Here is a 15,950-nt window from a genome sequence, read left to right as displayed (position 1 = left end):
ATACGATTCTGTTGCATTCTTAAATTTATCCCCATCCCCAACAGCCCATTGAACAACAAATAAAAAGTTAGAATACACTGCCTATACAATTGTGTCAATGCAATGTTAACAACCTCTGGTATTCTGCCATATTGTAGTATAACATGGCAAGAATACTTCAGACTGATGTGGTGAATGCTAAATGTTTAGGAATGAGGCGTTAATTCTGTCATCACCCACTCGAGCTGATGATTTATCAAGATGCCACTTTGCAAGCAGAGTCCTTCCGGTTCCTGCTTTAAATAACTATCGCTAATTTCCTCTCCACCATATGAACTGCTGTTTTAAACATATGGTTTCATTTCAACTTGTAGAGTTTTCAAAATCACGGTTATGTTAATGACATAGCATCACCGTTTGCGATGTTTGTTTCCTCGAGCCATTTGAGGGCTAATCTAATCTGTCAGTACAAAGTGTGCCCTTTACCACACATTTTTGTCTTTGCAGGCTGATTAAAACTTTGCAGGCTGATTAAAAGTACAGTGGTGTGACTGTTTAACACTTATGCCATAAGGTGTTACCTAAAATGTCAGGCTTGGGAGGGGAAGAGAGTCTTATGGCACTTTCCAAACAGCCAGAATAGTAATCTAGAGGAACAAAGCAATGAGCACATCCCAAGCATCGCTCCTTATGCCAGCCAAGGTGGAAGGTGCATGTGGCAGTTGTTATTTTTCTTTCCTTTTTGGCTGCAGCACCTCCAGATCCAAAGCTCCCAGTGTCCCAAACCAAATTGCTCCATTTGAGAGTTTTCCCGGAGCCCAGTGTATAGATGCTAGGAGAGGATATATATTTTGTATGTTTTAAAGAATGGCTGTGAATTTTGTTGGATTTTTATTGTTTCATCTTTTTCTTTTGTAAACTGCTTTGAGGCTTCTTCTTTTTACAATCAAGGCGTGTATATTTTTTATGAAACAAAGCAAAACTATGAAGTGTGAGTTTTTAAATTATGAACTGGAAATAATCCCTTTTTTAAAAGCTAAGTTTCCAAGCATTGGTTATTTTTGTTGTTGTTGTTGCTCCGCCTCTCTCCTCTTCAGCCTGCCATCCTCTCACACATCACCTTCCTCCAGCTACTGACTGTCTTTCTCTAGGATGCAGGAGCATCAAAAGGCTTCTCTCCCTAACAACGGTTGCTCAGCGACTGTCCTACACGTGACGCTCCTCCCTACCGTGGATTGGTCGATTTCGGGCTCTTGGCTTTCTTTTTTAAAACAAAAACCAACAACCTATAAACATACAGACTTCCTTTTTTTTTAAGGTTAGACTCACACTTCGACTTCAGCTTCCGGGTTGATTTTAGCTGCAATTTTTGGTACTCTCCAAAAGGCAGGCACAGCTAGAAGCTGGGCTAGAATGATCCCGCAGGGCTCTTGTGTTATGTATACAGTAACCTGTTGCCTTGATTCAGCAGTTTCGTTTTATCTTCTTAGGAGGGATGTGGATCCCATCATGATATACAGAAATATGAAGAAGACTGCATGATTGCCATGTATTTTTTGGTAAAGTATATATGCTCCTAGGAAGCAATGGAAGAGACCAGCATTTTAGCATAGATGCACAATTGGGCATCAGCACATCCACACTAAAGCAAAAGGAGAAAGAACGGGGACTCCAGCTCCCATCTGCTGCAGTCAGCATGGCCAATGGTCTGGGATGATAGGATTTGGAGTCCAGTAACATCTGGAAGGCCACAGTTTCCCTATTACTCCAGTAAATACAGAAATTTTGCTATTTTTACATCAGGTCTTAAGGTGAAAACTTAAAAAGAAAAACACCAACCAGCATTTACTGCTTTGAGATGACATCTGAATTTATTACAGATTTATTTTATTGACTCAGAACTGCCTGCCAGTAGGTTCAATGGGGCTCGCTTCCAGGAAATTGTGCAGAATATTTCCGCCTGGAATACTTAAACTCTACCTTTCGAGTTCTGCTGCTCAGATGGCGGGTTTCTTCCACTCTCACTCTTGTCCCAGGGGAGGAAAGGGTGCGTGGATGGGGAAACTACAAAAAATGAACCAGGAAGTTTCGCCTCCGGATAACTGCAGTGCGGCTCTACCCCTTTCCCATCTCTTTGGCAGTGAAGACCAAAAAGTACACCGAGGTAGCCTTTGAGGTTGTCTATCTCACTGCCCGATTAGAAAGCGACTTCCTTCCGAAGCCGGCCAAACGAAACCACAGCGCGAAAATAGTAAAATATCCACTCCAGGGCGGGGTCGCCTTAGGGTCTTCAATGGCGCTTAAATGGCGTTCGCGCTTTCGTCGTTCGGACCGACTGCCTCAGGCACTCGCTCAGGACACCCCTCACGGGGAAGAGGTCCAAGAACGACCCGGTCGCACGGGAGGTCCTTTCTCGCCTACCCCTTCCTCTCGGCGGGCAGCACTGCGGGCAGCTGCCGGCTCGTAAGGCTGGGGAAGCGGAGCTGCGCGCGTGGCGGAGCGAGGCAGCCGCCCCCGGGCGCCGGGATGTATTACAAGTTCAGCGGCTTCACGCAGAGGCTGGTGGGGGCCGGCGCTTCCGCCGCCTACGCCCCGCAGGTAACGGAGGCAGCCGCGCTCTCGGACCGCCGGGAGCTTGACCTTCACAGCTGCGCTTCACGTAGAGGAGAGACTTCCCTACGGGGCCCCATGAGGTCCAGTTCTCTCAATGACCTAAAGAGCGAACTCTCTCTAACCCTCCCCAGTGGGGAAGCCCAGCCAGATGGGCGGGGTATAAATAATAAATTATTATTATTATTATTATTATTATTATTATTATTATTATTATTATTCATTGAGAAGCGGGGAAGGCAGAATGGAGAAGCGGGCTTCATGTATTCCACGCGCTTCTGTGGCTGCCCACCAGGTGTTCCCTGGGGCGGCTTGCAAGGAAGCGTTGCAGCAGAGAATATTTGAAATATAATATGGTTGGTGTTTGTTAAATAAATAAATAAATAAATAAAGAAAGAAAGAAAGAAAGAAAGAAAGAAAGTATACCCTGCCCATTGGCTGGGTCTCCCCAGCCAGTCTGGCGGCTTCCAATAGAATATTAAAATACAATAGTCAGTTAAACATTAAAAGCTTCCCTAAACAGGGCTGCCTTCAGATGTCTTCTAAAAGTGTTTTTCTCTTTGACATCTGGTGGGAGGGAGTTCCACAGGGCGGGTGCCAATACTGAGAAGGCCCTCTGCCTGGTTCCCTGTAACCTCCCTTCTTGCAGTGAGGGAACTGCCAGAAGGCTCTCTGCGCTGGACCTCAGTGTCCGGGCAGAACAATGGGGGTGGATACGCTCCGTCAGGTATACTGGACTGAGTCCGTTTAGGGCTTTAAAGGTCAGCACCAACTCTTTGATTTGTGCTTGGAAATGTACTGGGAGCCAGTGTAGGTCTTTCAAGGCTGGTCTCGGCGGCTGCTTCCAGTCACTAGTCTAGCTGCCACATTCTGGATTAGTTGTACTTTCCGGGTCACCTTCAAAGGTAGCCTCACATAGAGCGCATTGCAGTAGTCCAAGCGAGAGATAACTAGAGCATGCACCACTCTGGCGAGACAGTCTGCAGGCAGATAGGGTCTCAGCCTGCATACCAGATGGAGCTGGTAAACAGCTGCCCTGGACACAGAATTGACCTGCACCTCCATGGACAGCTGTGAGTCCAGAATGACTCCCAGGCTGTGCACCTGGTCCTTCAGGGGCACAGTTACCCCATTCAGGACCAGGGAGTCCTCCACACCTGCCCGCCTCCTGTCCCCCCAAAACAGTACTTCTGTCTTGTCAGGATTCAGCCTCAATCTGCTAGCTGCCATCCATCCTCCAACGCCTCCAGACACTCACACAGGACCTTCGCCGCCTTCACTGGTTCTGATTTGAAAGATAATTTATTGAATTTTTATACTGCCCTATACCTGGGGGTCTCAGGGTGGTTCATAGAATAAAATCAAGATATAAAACCACAAAATACCTAATTAAAATAAAAACAGCAACTCAATACCCCCCCCAAAACCCACACACATTTTAAAAGGGCATAGGTTGTATATCGGATCAACCAAATGCCTGGTTAAAGAGGAACATTTTTGCCTGGTGCCTACAGGTGCATAATGAAGGTGCGAGGCAAACTTCCCTGGGGAGATTATTTGAAATATAGTAGTTGTCGGCAATAAGCGTAGCAGAGTATTTATAATAGTTGCTGTCAATAAGCGTTGCAGCAGAGTATTTGAAATATAATAGTAGTTGTCAATAAGCGTTGCAGCAGAGTATTTGAAATATAATAGTAGTTGTCAATAAGTGTTGCAGCAGAGTATTTGAAATACAATAGTTGTTGTCAATAAGCGTTGCGGCAGAGAGTATTTGAAATATAGTTGTCGGCCATAAGCGTCACAGCAGAGTATTTGAAATATGTATAATAGCTGTTGTCAATAAGCGTTGTAGCAGAGTATTTGAAATATAATAGTTGTTGTTCTTTGTACCCTGCCCATGTGACTGGGTTGCCCCAGCCACCCTGCGCGGCTTCCAAGATACATAAAATCATAATAAAACATTACACATTAAAAGGCTTCCCTGTACAGAGAATGCAGTATATGGTAAATGAAACGAACAGTGAGCAATAAAAATCGGGAGAAATTAGTTGGGGCGGGGACATGACCCATTGCAACAAAAGCAGAGGTTGCATCCGCACCACACCTTTGGAAGCACGTTTGCACCACCTGGACAGCTCTGAATAATTGTAGAAGCTGTAGTTTACTCTCCACAGAGCTGCAGTTCCCAGCACCCTTTAGTGAACTATGGGAGGCTTTTAAGCAGAGCCTGTCGTGGGTGCTGTTGTTGAGATTCATGCATTACAGGAAGTTGGATTATATGACCTTGGGGTCTCTTCCAACTCTACTGTTCTATGATTCTATAGTATTTCCCAGGATTCTTGGGAGGAAGTCAAGTACAGTAAAGTACTTTAAATGCAAGGGGCAGGGAGGTTGGGGAATGCATCAAGCAATTTATAGCCTCGATTTAAATTGCAGTGTCCACTGATGTTTGTCTGGGCTGTTTTTGACCTATACAGCCTTTTATGGCCTGGGTCCTGGATTCCTAAGGAACCTGCTCTACCAGAAATCAGACAGTGAACTTGCTGCAGTCACACAATCAGGCTCTTCTCTGCCTACCCTCACAGGGAGAGGCTGGAAGAATGACAGGGGGACACGTGGCTCTTTTTTTTTTTTAATAAAATTTTTATTGGCTTTTCAACATATATTATAAGACATTACATACAACAAACACAAACAAACAAACATAGAAACATGTATAATTTCATGAATTTTTTCATGTACCCAATTTCAACGACTTCCCCATGCCTCCCTTTTCTGCATCCCTATTTTAAACTTTTTCAGCAACCCCTGATCTAAATTACTTATAAATTCCTTTCTTTAACCCTTTTCTTTCCTCTTGTCCAATCATTTATCTCTGCAAATCTGCTATGCTTTACCCATGACATTTTAACACTCACTAATTTTACAGCAATTTTTAAGATAAAATTTAAATTTCTTCCAATCTTCTTCCACCGTCTCTTTCCCTTGGTCACGGATTCTGCCCGTCATCTCTGCCAGTCCCATATAGTCGATCACCTTCGTCTGCCACTCTTCCAGCGTGGGTAGTTCTTGTGTCTTCCAATACTTTGCTAGTAAAACTCTTGCTGCTGTTGTAGCATACATAAAAAACGTCCTATCTTTCTTTGACACCAATTGGCCTACCATGCCCAGGAGAAAAGCCTCTGGTTTCTTATGAAAGGTACACTTAAGCACCTTCTTAATTTCATTATAAATCATTTCCCAGAAGACCTTAATCCTTGGGCACGTCCACCAAAGGTGATAGAAAGTACCTTCAGTTTCATTACATTTCCAGCATTTATTATTGGGCAAATGGTAGATTTTTGCAAGCTTGACTGGGGTCATGTACCACCTATAAATCATTTTCATAATATTCTCTCTTAGGGCATTACATGCCGTAAACTTCATTCCGGTGGTCCATAACTGTTCCCAGTCAGCAAACATAATGTCATGTCCAATGTCCTGTGCCCATTTAATCATGGCTGATTTAACCGTTTCATCCTGTGTGTTCCATTTCAACAGCAAGTTGTACATTCTTGACAGATTCTTAGTATTGGGTTCTAACAATTCTGTTTCTAACTTTGACTTTTCCACCTGGAAGCCAATTTTCCTGTCCTGTTTAAATACTTCATTTATCTGGTAATAATGAAGCCAATCTCTTACTTTAGACTTCAGTTTCTCATAACTCTGTAATTTCACATTTCCACCTTCTTGTTCTATAATTTCCCAATATTTTGACCATTTAGATTCCATATTAAGTTTTTTGACTCCCTTAGCCTCCATTGGTGACAACCACCTAGGGGTTTTATTTTCCAACAGATCTTTATACCGAATCCAAACATTATATAGTGCTTTCCTAACAATATGGTTTTTGAAACCTTTGTGAGTTTTTACCTTGTCATACCATATATATGCATGCCAACCAAACCTATTATTGAACCCTTCCAAGTCCAAAATGTCTGTGTTCTCAAGAAGTAGCCAGTCTTTCAGCCAGCAAAAAGCTGCTGCTTCATAGTACAGTTTTAAGTCCGGCAGGGCAAACCCCCCTCTTTCTTTTGCATCAGTTAATATCTTAAATTTTATTCTGGGCTTTTTGCCCTGCCAGACAAATCTAGATATATCTTTCTGCCACTTCTTGAAACAGTCCATTCTGTCCACAATCTGCAATGTTTGAAACAAAAACAGCATTCTTGGCAAAACATTCATCTTAATAACAGCAATTCGGCCTAACAAGGAAAGTCTCAAGTTCGACCATATTTCTAAATCTTTCTTAATTTCTGACCAACATTTCTCGTAATTATCTTTAAATAAGTTCACATTCTTAGTTGTTAAATTAACCCCCAGATATTTCACTTTGTTTGCTACCATTAATCCAGTTTCACTCTGAAACTTCTCTCTTTCCTCCACTGTTAGATTTTTTCCCAATACCTTTGTTTTTTGTTTGTTTAGCTTAAAACCTGCTACTCGACCAAAAGCTTGTATTATCTCCAAAACTCTTTTAGTACTAGTGTCTGGCTCTTGTAAAGTTAGAACTAAATCATCTGCGAACGCTCTCAACTTATATTGTTTAGCTCCGACCTGAATCCCTTTAACCAGCTGGTCCCCTCTAATCATATTTAATAACACCTCCAGAGACACGTGGCTCTTTCTTGGGTGGTTCCTTTGCTTTGGAACAACCTGTCTTTAGATATGAGAAGCCACTCACCTCTGCTGTTTCCCCCTAAAGGCTGATGCACTAGTCGATTCAGCAGGCATTTTTATTTGTCTTTTGTCCACTTTTCTAATAATTGATTTAACTTGCTTTTTGTTTTACAACTTTATCTTTTAAAATAAAATGGGGCTCACTACTTCATACATTTAGAAAACATGTTGCAGAGCGCTGTTATTTAATGCCTGTGTCTCAGAAGCCTGAGTAGCTTCAACGAATAGTATGGCATTTAGTGTCGGCATTTCAGGCATCTCCTGGGTCTTTTTTATGCCGACAGGCCTGTTCCGCTGTTCAAACTTATTAGATGAGCCAGTTGTTTTTATGATTTTTTCGGTGTTCCTTTTATGATGTTTTATGTGTTGACAGCACAATTTATTCATTCTTTTGTATGGGGGCGGCCTGTAAATACTTTAACCCATCAATTAATTAATGCAGCCTGGAATATTTTAGACGAATAGTTCATATTACAAAGTGACATTCAGCCCCCTTGATTGCCTAGACTACAGTACACTAACCTCTATACAGCTCCCTTTCTCTCTTCTCCTTGCTATCAGTCCGCGTGCCTCTGTTACCCTTTCTCCTTACTTTCCTTTCCACCGACAGCGATTGTGCTCCTCTTATTTTTAAAATTTTGTTTCTCGGGTATCCCAGCCTTCTAGTTACTCTTATCTCCTGGACTCACTTCCTACTTGTCCTTCTTGCCCTATATCCTCTGCACTCTCCCTACCTATTGCTGCCAACACAGCACATCCCTTTTGCTAAGCCATGGGTTTTCTCCCATCCAAAATAGCTGCTAACTTCCCTTGTAGAAAAACCATTGTTCATCAATGTTCTGTTCCTCCTCACCAAAGAGAATATTTATGGTCATTCCTTGATACCATGTCATATTTCAAAATGGCCAGATGGGGATCACACTGTGTGCATATCGGAAAGATACCTCTCAGCTGTAGCTTAGGATAGGCTATATTTCTTAGATTTTTTGTATTTTATGAATACATTCACAGATATGCAGAATAGCAGTGGGGTCTGTCTTTCGATAGATTTCTGATGCATTCCATAGAGCTGAGTGAGTTCCCTAATGCATGCTTTTTAAAAGCAAATATAAATAGTTTTACATAAAGTTAACCTGACAAGTGAACATTATTTTCCGAAAATGTATGTGATTGGCAGACAGCTTGATAGATGAACAAACAAAAACTAATTAGTAGACATTCATTTCAATCATGTACTTATTAGCCTTGTTAAAATGCAAATTTAATGTCAAGCATATTGTGTTCACACTCACTGTCTGGAATAATAAAGTAGGGAATCTGTATGTAGGTAATTGTTGGCTGTGCTGCACAGCCTTTTTTACTTGAGTGTAGCTCTGTTAAATGCCTGCATGTAAGAAGTAAAGCATTCCAGAATTAGCTGCATTTTGGTTCTTCATCAGCAATGCTTGAATGCCTAAATGAACAAACACTGCATTGTGAAGGTGGCACGCTCATCTCTTAATTGACTTTCTTTTTAAACGAATGTTCACAAATGCATTCAAAACTCAAGGGGAAGAAAGACTAAACAAATGACTTGTTATGAATGTAACTCCTATTCCTGTTGGTATTGAGGGGTCAGCTCCCACACCTGTTCAGCTGACTAGACTGAGGCTGCAATCCTATACACTCACAACCTGAAACTAAGCCTGATTGAACAATGGCTCTTATCCATGATGGCTCCATTGTTAGAGGCAGTATGCCTCTAAATACCAGTTGCAAGGAATCACAAGAGGGGACAATACTGCTGCACTTAGGTCTTGTTTGTGGACTTCCCGGTTAGTATCTAGTTGGCTCCCCATGGGAACAGGATGCTAGACTAGGTGAGCCACTTGCCTGATCCAGCAGGGCTCATCTTATGTTATTCCTTATGTTCTAACATAGTGGGACTGACTTGCAAGGGGTTATACTGGAAAGACCAGGGAAGGACAGTGGGACAAGAGTAGCATTCAGCCACCCTCCAGCTTTGCAGTGTTCCCTACTGTGAAGCTACCCAACTTTTGCTCTTCCTCACTTGTTGCTACCTCGTTTCTTCTTGTTGTAAGAACCCAGAAGCAGTAAGCAATGGCTGCTTGCCCTCCCCTATTCATGGACATTGGTAGACACCATGAGGAAGGCTGGCCTGAGGTCTTCGTGTTGGAATGTTGTTGTTTTGAGAAAGCAATACATCTCCAATAGCACATATTTTTTGCCATTAATTTGAGAGTAGTTTGTTGTTTTTTCAAGTGAATTAAAATAGTTACGAATTTCCAGAGCCCATTCCTAGCCAGAGGCCTGCTTCCCAAAGAAGATGATTTGGGTCATTTACCAAATTTTATTTCATTTATACACTACTCTTTCTGGAAAAAGCTCTGGGCAGCATGCATTGCTTCACCCAACTCCATCTGACAACAGCCCTAGGTTATTTATTTATTTTTAATTTGGTTTTACAAATGTAAATTAGTTACAATACCAAATACATATCCATAGAATGAGATAACTCTGAATCCCAAGACTTCCCCCATGAGTCCTATTCTTAACGTTTCTGACTGCATATCATTTCATAATTATGGTTTGTATCTATCCATATTGTCCATAGTATTTGTTACATTACAAGTAGGATTAAAATCCTGCTAATGTTTTCATCTGCTCACAGTGGTCTCCTAAATAAATTATAAACTTTCTCCATTCTTTTTTGAATTTCTTTTCTTCTTGGTCTCTGAGTTTAGCCATTTCAGCATAGTCTAACAGCTTGATTTGTCATTTCTCTCTGGTAGCGATTACCTCTGAGCTAGGTTATGGCAGGAGAGAGTGTGGCTGTCCCAAAGTCACTCGCTAAGCTTCATGGTTTGCTGGAGATTTGAGCCATGATCTCTCCACATGCTGTCTGGGGCTGATGAGAGTTGGAATGTAAGAGCCCTGCTGGATCAAGCTGAAGGCCCATCTACTCCATCATGCTGTTCTTGCATTGTCCTGCCAGATGCCCAGGGAAAGCCTGCAAGCAGGACCTGATAGCACTCTCCCTTACTTGTGATTCCAGTAACTGATATTCAGAGGCACATTGCCTCCTAACAGTGGAGGGAGAACATAGCCCCCATGGCTAGTAGAGAGCACCTCATTGGCTACCCTTGGTCGAGAAACATTTGCTTCTGCATCTGGAAGAGGCAGACTTTGCCAGTCTAATTTTGTTTTCTAGCTGCTTTGGGTTGGCTTCTTGACAGATTCTTTTCAATATATGCTGGTGACTTCATTTGGAAAATTTTAAGAAAAGACTTGATTCAGCTTCTATTGTGAAGCAGAAAGGGCAATTTATTGATTTAAAACATTTATAACTTGCCTTTTCAATGCGTGAAGATGCTTCTAACAAAGCGGCTACTAATGCAATAGCAATAAAACCAAAGTCCCAGAAAGTCACTAAACTGTGCATCCTATGGCAGTATTATTTTACAAGCAGACATGCCCACTTAAACGTCTTGCAGCAGAGGAAGGTTTTGCCTCTTCCCTGGATTGCTGCAAAACATTAGAGCTGCAGACCATTTTGTGACAGTTCTTCCACAACTGTGGGGCAGTCTCCTATCCCACGTGTCCTCCCCTCATGTGATATGGGGCACACAGTCGACTATCCCCACTCTGCAGAATATAAACAGGGAAGCTTGTGTGGGAAAGGCTGTCTCTGAGCTATATGGGTTCCTACCAGACCTTGGAAGAGATGCTTAAAGGTAAAATCCAGCACTTGGCCCCAGAAATAAATTGGCCACCATTGTAATGGTTGCAAAATGGAATATATTTCTGAAATACACAGGTCCATGCTGCAACAGCCTACAGTTAATGCAGTTCAAAAGAATTATCAAGGGAGGGAGGGACGGAACAGGCAAATTCAGGTTCTTACCATTTAATTCTGAGGGCAGAGACGTCAGTGGTACTTGAACCCAACTGAGCTGATGGAGGAGATTTTGTTTTCTCCCCTTTCCCTTGATAGCAGGCACATGACTTGCCATTTGCAGGCAAACTTCCAGACTGTAGATATGCACTTGACCGTAATTCTCTAAATGTCTCTTCTTGCATTTAACATGGATGGTCCTGTGGAGTACAGTGTTCAAGGTTAAGCCAGAGACGCTCTTGCTTTGTAGTCTCTTACTGTCTGGTCACTTGTTTATATAGCTGATAATGTATCTGATAACTGCGCTCACTGCAAACAAAGTTTTAATCGTCTCATTTTATGCAGGGATTCAAGCCAGTTGTATCTACAGAATCGCCAACTCTAATATTTGCAACGCCAACTAAAATTGCCTCAGAAGGACCGTCCACCATCGAGTATCTTGGTAAAAACCGGGTACCGGAGCTGCAGAAGTTTTTTCAGGTGGGAAGAAACAATATTCAGTCAATAATCTTAGTTGAATTTGTGTCTGATCGCTGGGGATGCTGAATGCTTGAGGCTTGCAGAAGTGTTGATAAAATGCTGCTAATATCTTTGTTTCTATGTTTACATTAGAGGTCAACAGTATTTTAAAAAGAACTTGAAACAAATTTTACAGCAGGCTAAATGTAAGTTCAGCGCTAGGTGCACTCTGCTTGATTTTTGCCTCCTCCTCACCTCTCTCTCTCCCTCTCCTGTTCTCTTTCCCCCTGCCCAATCTTCAACCATGCCTTATCTGAAAATTATCCTGTTTGTCCTTTGCTTGATTATTCTTACAAGGTTGAAGCTTTCAATGAAATGGAAGATCTTTGGCAGGGACAAAGACCAAGTGTGGGATTCAACTAGTGATTTCTGTCCGTGGAAGCCCTGAGTGAGGGCTTCCGCTTGTGTATTGGGGCTTTGGCTCCTTCTCTTCTCCTTTGCATGCCTCCCCCCAAAAACTGGCTTGGGAGAGACCCCAGAACAGCATATGGGAGGAGGAGAGTGGAGATCGTTCTATCCCGCAGGCCAAAATGCTTGCTGCGACAGAACAGCCACCTTGGTGCAACGTTGAATTACTCTCAGAGGGCAAAGACTGGAACCTGGGAAAAGACATGGAGATCTGAAGGGGGCACACAGGCTTGTACACAAGTAGTAATAACTGTGGAGAATATGGAGAAAAGGAGCTGTTGAGAACATTTAAGAATCATCCCCCAAAACTTGGCAGACCATTTTTTGCTTTTGAGTCCTCTCTTGGCAATGTCAGTATGTTGCTGCACAATATATTTCTCTCTGCACTACTCATGCATCTATGGTAGCAGTTCTCAAAATTCTGGACCAAATTCCAGTTTCTACTTTTAAGAAAGAGCACTGTATATGCAGAGTTCTGCTTGCAAGTTCCACTTCTATAACAGCAGCATTTTGGACAACATCTGCTGATACGAATAAACTCAGCACTAATCTTTTTTTGCTTCTTCAGTCTGTTGCAGATGCTTGCCATATTCAGGTCAGTCTTGCCCATGGGCAGTTACATAGTCAGGTTAAAACCCAACAGTTAAACATTGCTATTAACGTTATGCAACTACTAATAAATGCAGTGGGTTTAGCAGTTGGGATCAGTGTAAACCACTGGAGCACCTTGCATGGAATATGCAAAACTCCCTTGTTCTGATAGAATAAGAGATCTTTAAGAAGCTCACTTTTTCTCGCATTCTGTTTTTATTCGGAAAACACTCCCGCTCTTAATTGGTGTTATTTCCTTCTCCCTTGAAACCTCACGACTTGCAAGTTAGCGATGCTTTGCCAGGAAGCATCTTGTGTGATTAGCCACTTAAAGGAATACTCTGCCGTATTCTTTTATACTGTGTGTAAGTGAATAGTGCAGATGCGATGTGGGAGTCATGTAACGATCCTCATCAGTGCAAGCCCTATGTGCGGGCTTCTGTTTGTGCCATGTGGCTTTTCTTTTCCTCATCTCCTCCCTCTGTGCACCCCCAAAATTGGCTCTAGGTGGAGGTTGGGAGAACCCCTAGAACAATCCTTGGGGAGAGGGGGATCATTCCATCTGGCAATCTGACATGTCTGCTCACATGGAATGTTTGTAGTAGCGTGACATTGAGTCCCTCCCTTAGTTTCCCTTTCCCCTCCCATAAAGTCTGGATGTGATGAACTTCCTTGTGATTTCACAACGCTGTGCTCCCTGATAGGCTACCAATGACAGGAAACATGAAATGTCACAGTGTCAGAAACCTAAGAAATTGCCATTTAACAGCTCAGACTCTGCGTCCATCTGTTCCAGCATCACCTTCTGCAGTGGGCAGAGGCTTTCCAGGGTTTCAGGCAGAGGTGTTTCCCATCATCTGTTACTTGATCCTTTTGGCTAGGGATGCCAGTTACTGAACCCGGAGTTTCCTGCCTGCAGCTGTTTGCTCTGTGGCTGAGCTGTGGTCCCTCTCTGTTGTCAAGACAGGAGGGCCAAGTGTTAGGAAAGGAAAGGGAGGACCTACATGTGCAGCTGCTTAAATACTGAGCACAGCCCATAGAAGTCAGATCTGTTTCCCTCCACCTGCCATTCATGCCACAACTGAGCTGCATGTACCTGCCTGTGACACAGGCTAATATACGTAGTTAACGTGCATGGACCTCTGCTAAAGGTTCCCAGGGCTTTAGAAGTTATCATGGAACACATTTGCTGGGCTGCGTGTGGGTGTGTTCTGCCCTTAAACTGGATGGAGTTGGGTGGGCTGCGCTTAATTATCGAGAACTTGTATAAATAATAGGTAAAGGTAAAGGTACCCCTGCCCGTATGGGCCAGTTGTGTCCGACTCAGGGGTTGCGCGCCCATCTCGCTTAAGAGGCCGGGGGCCAGCGCTGTCCGAAGTCACTTCCAGGTCACGTGGCCAGCGTGACAAGCTGCATCTGGCGAGCCAGCGCAGCACACAGAAACGCCGTTTACCTTCCCGCTAGTAAGCGGTTCCTATTTATCTACTTGTACCCGGGGGTGCTTTCGAACTGCTAGGTTGGCAGGCGCTGGGACCGAGCAACGGGAGCGCACCCCGCCGTGGGGATTCGAACTGCCGATCTGACGATCGGCAAGTCCTAGGCGCTGAGGTTTTACCCGCCCCCCCATTTGTATAAATAATACAAATGTGCATATTTGCTTTGAGTAATCTCTCATTGGTGTCATGAGAAAGGTCAGGAACTTACGCAGGTCACCGAAGCCATAGTCTGTGCTCGCTGCTATCTTGGTTTAGCTTTCATTCACATTTTGTACAAATAGACTATAGCTTGGGGGATGGTAATGTACATGCTTTTATTAATTCTTATGTATATATTTTATTGATAACAGAAACCCGATGGCTTGCCAGTGCACCTGAAACGGGGCCTTCCTGATCAGCTTCTTTACCGGACCACGATGGCACTAACAATAGGAGGGACCATCTACTGTCTGGTAGCGCTCTACATGGCAGCCAACCCAAAAAAGATGAAATGAATGATCCCTGATTAATAGAGACTAATGACTATCCACTGGAAGGAAGACTTGCACTTAACCTTCTGCCGTTACACTTCAATCATGTGATTGTATGTTGCAAATTCTAGAGATTTGATTTGGGGTTTAAGAAAAGTTCAGGAAATGGTGACCTTCAACGCTTACGAGAAGAAGAGCAAAATTAATATCAGAAGTTGAGAAGAAAGCCATTATCTCCTGTGTAGCTTTGCAGATTAGTCTTCACACCCTTGACTTGAAAATAAGAGGCGTCATGCAGCAGGCATTCCTGAAAGTAGGGCAGGCTAGGTTGACAGTGCAAACTAGAAATGAAGTTGTTACGTTGATTGATGACCTCGTTTTAGGGACAAGGGCATTTGGAAATCTTGTTGAAAGTGCATTTGACTTGCAGAAGAAAAGATTATGGACTGAACTACTAGGCTGATTCAAAATGGCAACCTGAAATGATTTGGCTTGATAATTCTCACTGGAATTTACCATTTAGGCCCCTTCTCAAATTATGTTACGAGCCTGACTGTGATTTCTGTGGAGTTGTTTCAGCAGGGCTATGTTGTTTTGATTAGCTCCTGACATTTTCTTCTGATGATCTGTAAACTTCATTCCATTTCTGTGAGCCATCTCTTGAAAGCGGAGCGTTGCATTCAAAGACAGTTCTGTGTAGAAACACTTGACTCCACCACGGTTCCACCCTCCCACTCCCCCATCTCTCTAAAATAAAATTCTATTTGTTTTAACCTTGGAATAAATACAGCAGTACAAATGCCTCACTTCTATCTGATGTGTCTGTTTTATGGGTAATATGGAATAAGATTTACTGTTGTTTTTTGTTTCAGCAGTGGTACAAAACCAGTGAACTACTTTGAACCTAACAAACACAAATTTATGACTGAGTGAAGCGCACATATCTTCTGGATTAAAATTGGACACACTCCACTCTCTTATACCCCCAAGGGTTTTGTTTTTGAACTAGCTTCTCTGGGTCCACTGCTACTTGGGTTTCTGCAAATGGCACCGATTGGAAGAAGAAGAGGAAGAAGAGTTTGGATTTGATATCCCGCCTTTCATTCCCTTTAAGGAGTCTCAAAGCGGCTAACATTCACCTGTCCCTTCCTCCCCCACAACAAACACTCTGTGAGGTGAGTGGGGCTGAGAGACTTCAAAGAAGCGTGACTGGCCCAAGGTCACCCAGCAGCTGCATGTGGAGGAGCGGAGACGCGAACCCAG

General features: G+C 43.1%; 1 protein-coding gene across 3 annotated transcripts; it reads left to right on the top strand.

Annotated features, from left to right (window-relative positions):
- The first annotated feature begins 2,378 nt into the window (after positions 1-2,378).
- LOC128411195 (cytochrome c oxidase subunit 7A-related protein, mitochondrial) lies at positions 2,379-15,499 on the top strand. 3 transcript variants are annotated; one of them, XM_053383322.1, is made up of 4 exons: positions 2,379-2,577; positions 11,549-11,683; positions 11,816-11,868; positions 14,568-14,669. In XM_053383322.1, the coding sequence occupies exons 1-3, from the start codon at positions 2,506-2,508 to the stop codon at positions 11,831-11,833; spliced, it is 225 nt and encodes a 74-aa protein (XP_053239297.1). In that variant the 5' UTR covers positions 2,379-2,505; the 3' UTR covers positions 11,834-11,868; positions 14,568-14,669. The 3 variants fall into 3 exon arrangements, with proteins under 3 accessions (XP_053239297.1, XP_053239296.1, XP_053239298.1); XM_053383323.1 differs by lacking the exon at positions 11,816-11,868 and adding an exon at positions 10,101-10,233 and having other exon boundaries at positions 2,469-2,577; positions 14,568-15,499; XM_053383321.1 differs by lacking the exon at positions 11,816-11,868 and having other exon boundaries at positions 2,382-2,577; positions 14,568-15,499.
- The last annotated feature ends 451 nt before the right edge of the window (positions 15,500-15,950 follow it).

This window comes from Podarcis raffonei, chromosome 3, assembly GCF_027172205.1.
Source record: "Podarcis raffonei isolate rPodRaf1 chromosome 3, rPodRaf1.pri, whole genome shotgun sequence".
Taxonomy (NCBI): Eukaryota; Metazoa; Chordata; class Lepidosauria; order Squamata; family Lacertidae; genus Podarcis; species Podarcis raffonei.
This window is presented reverse-complemented; position numbering and strand designations above follow the sequence as displayed.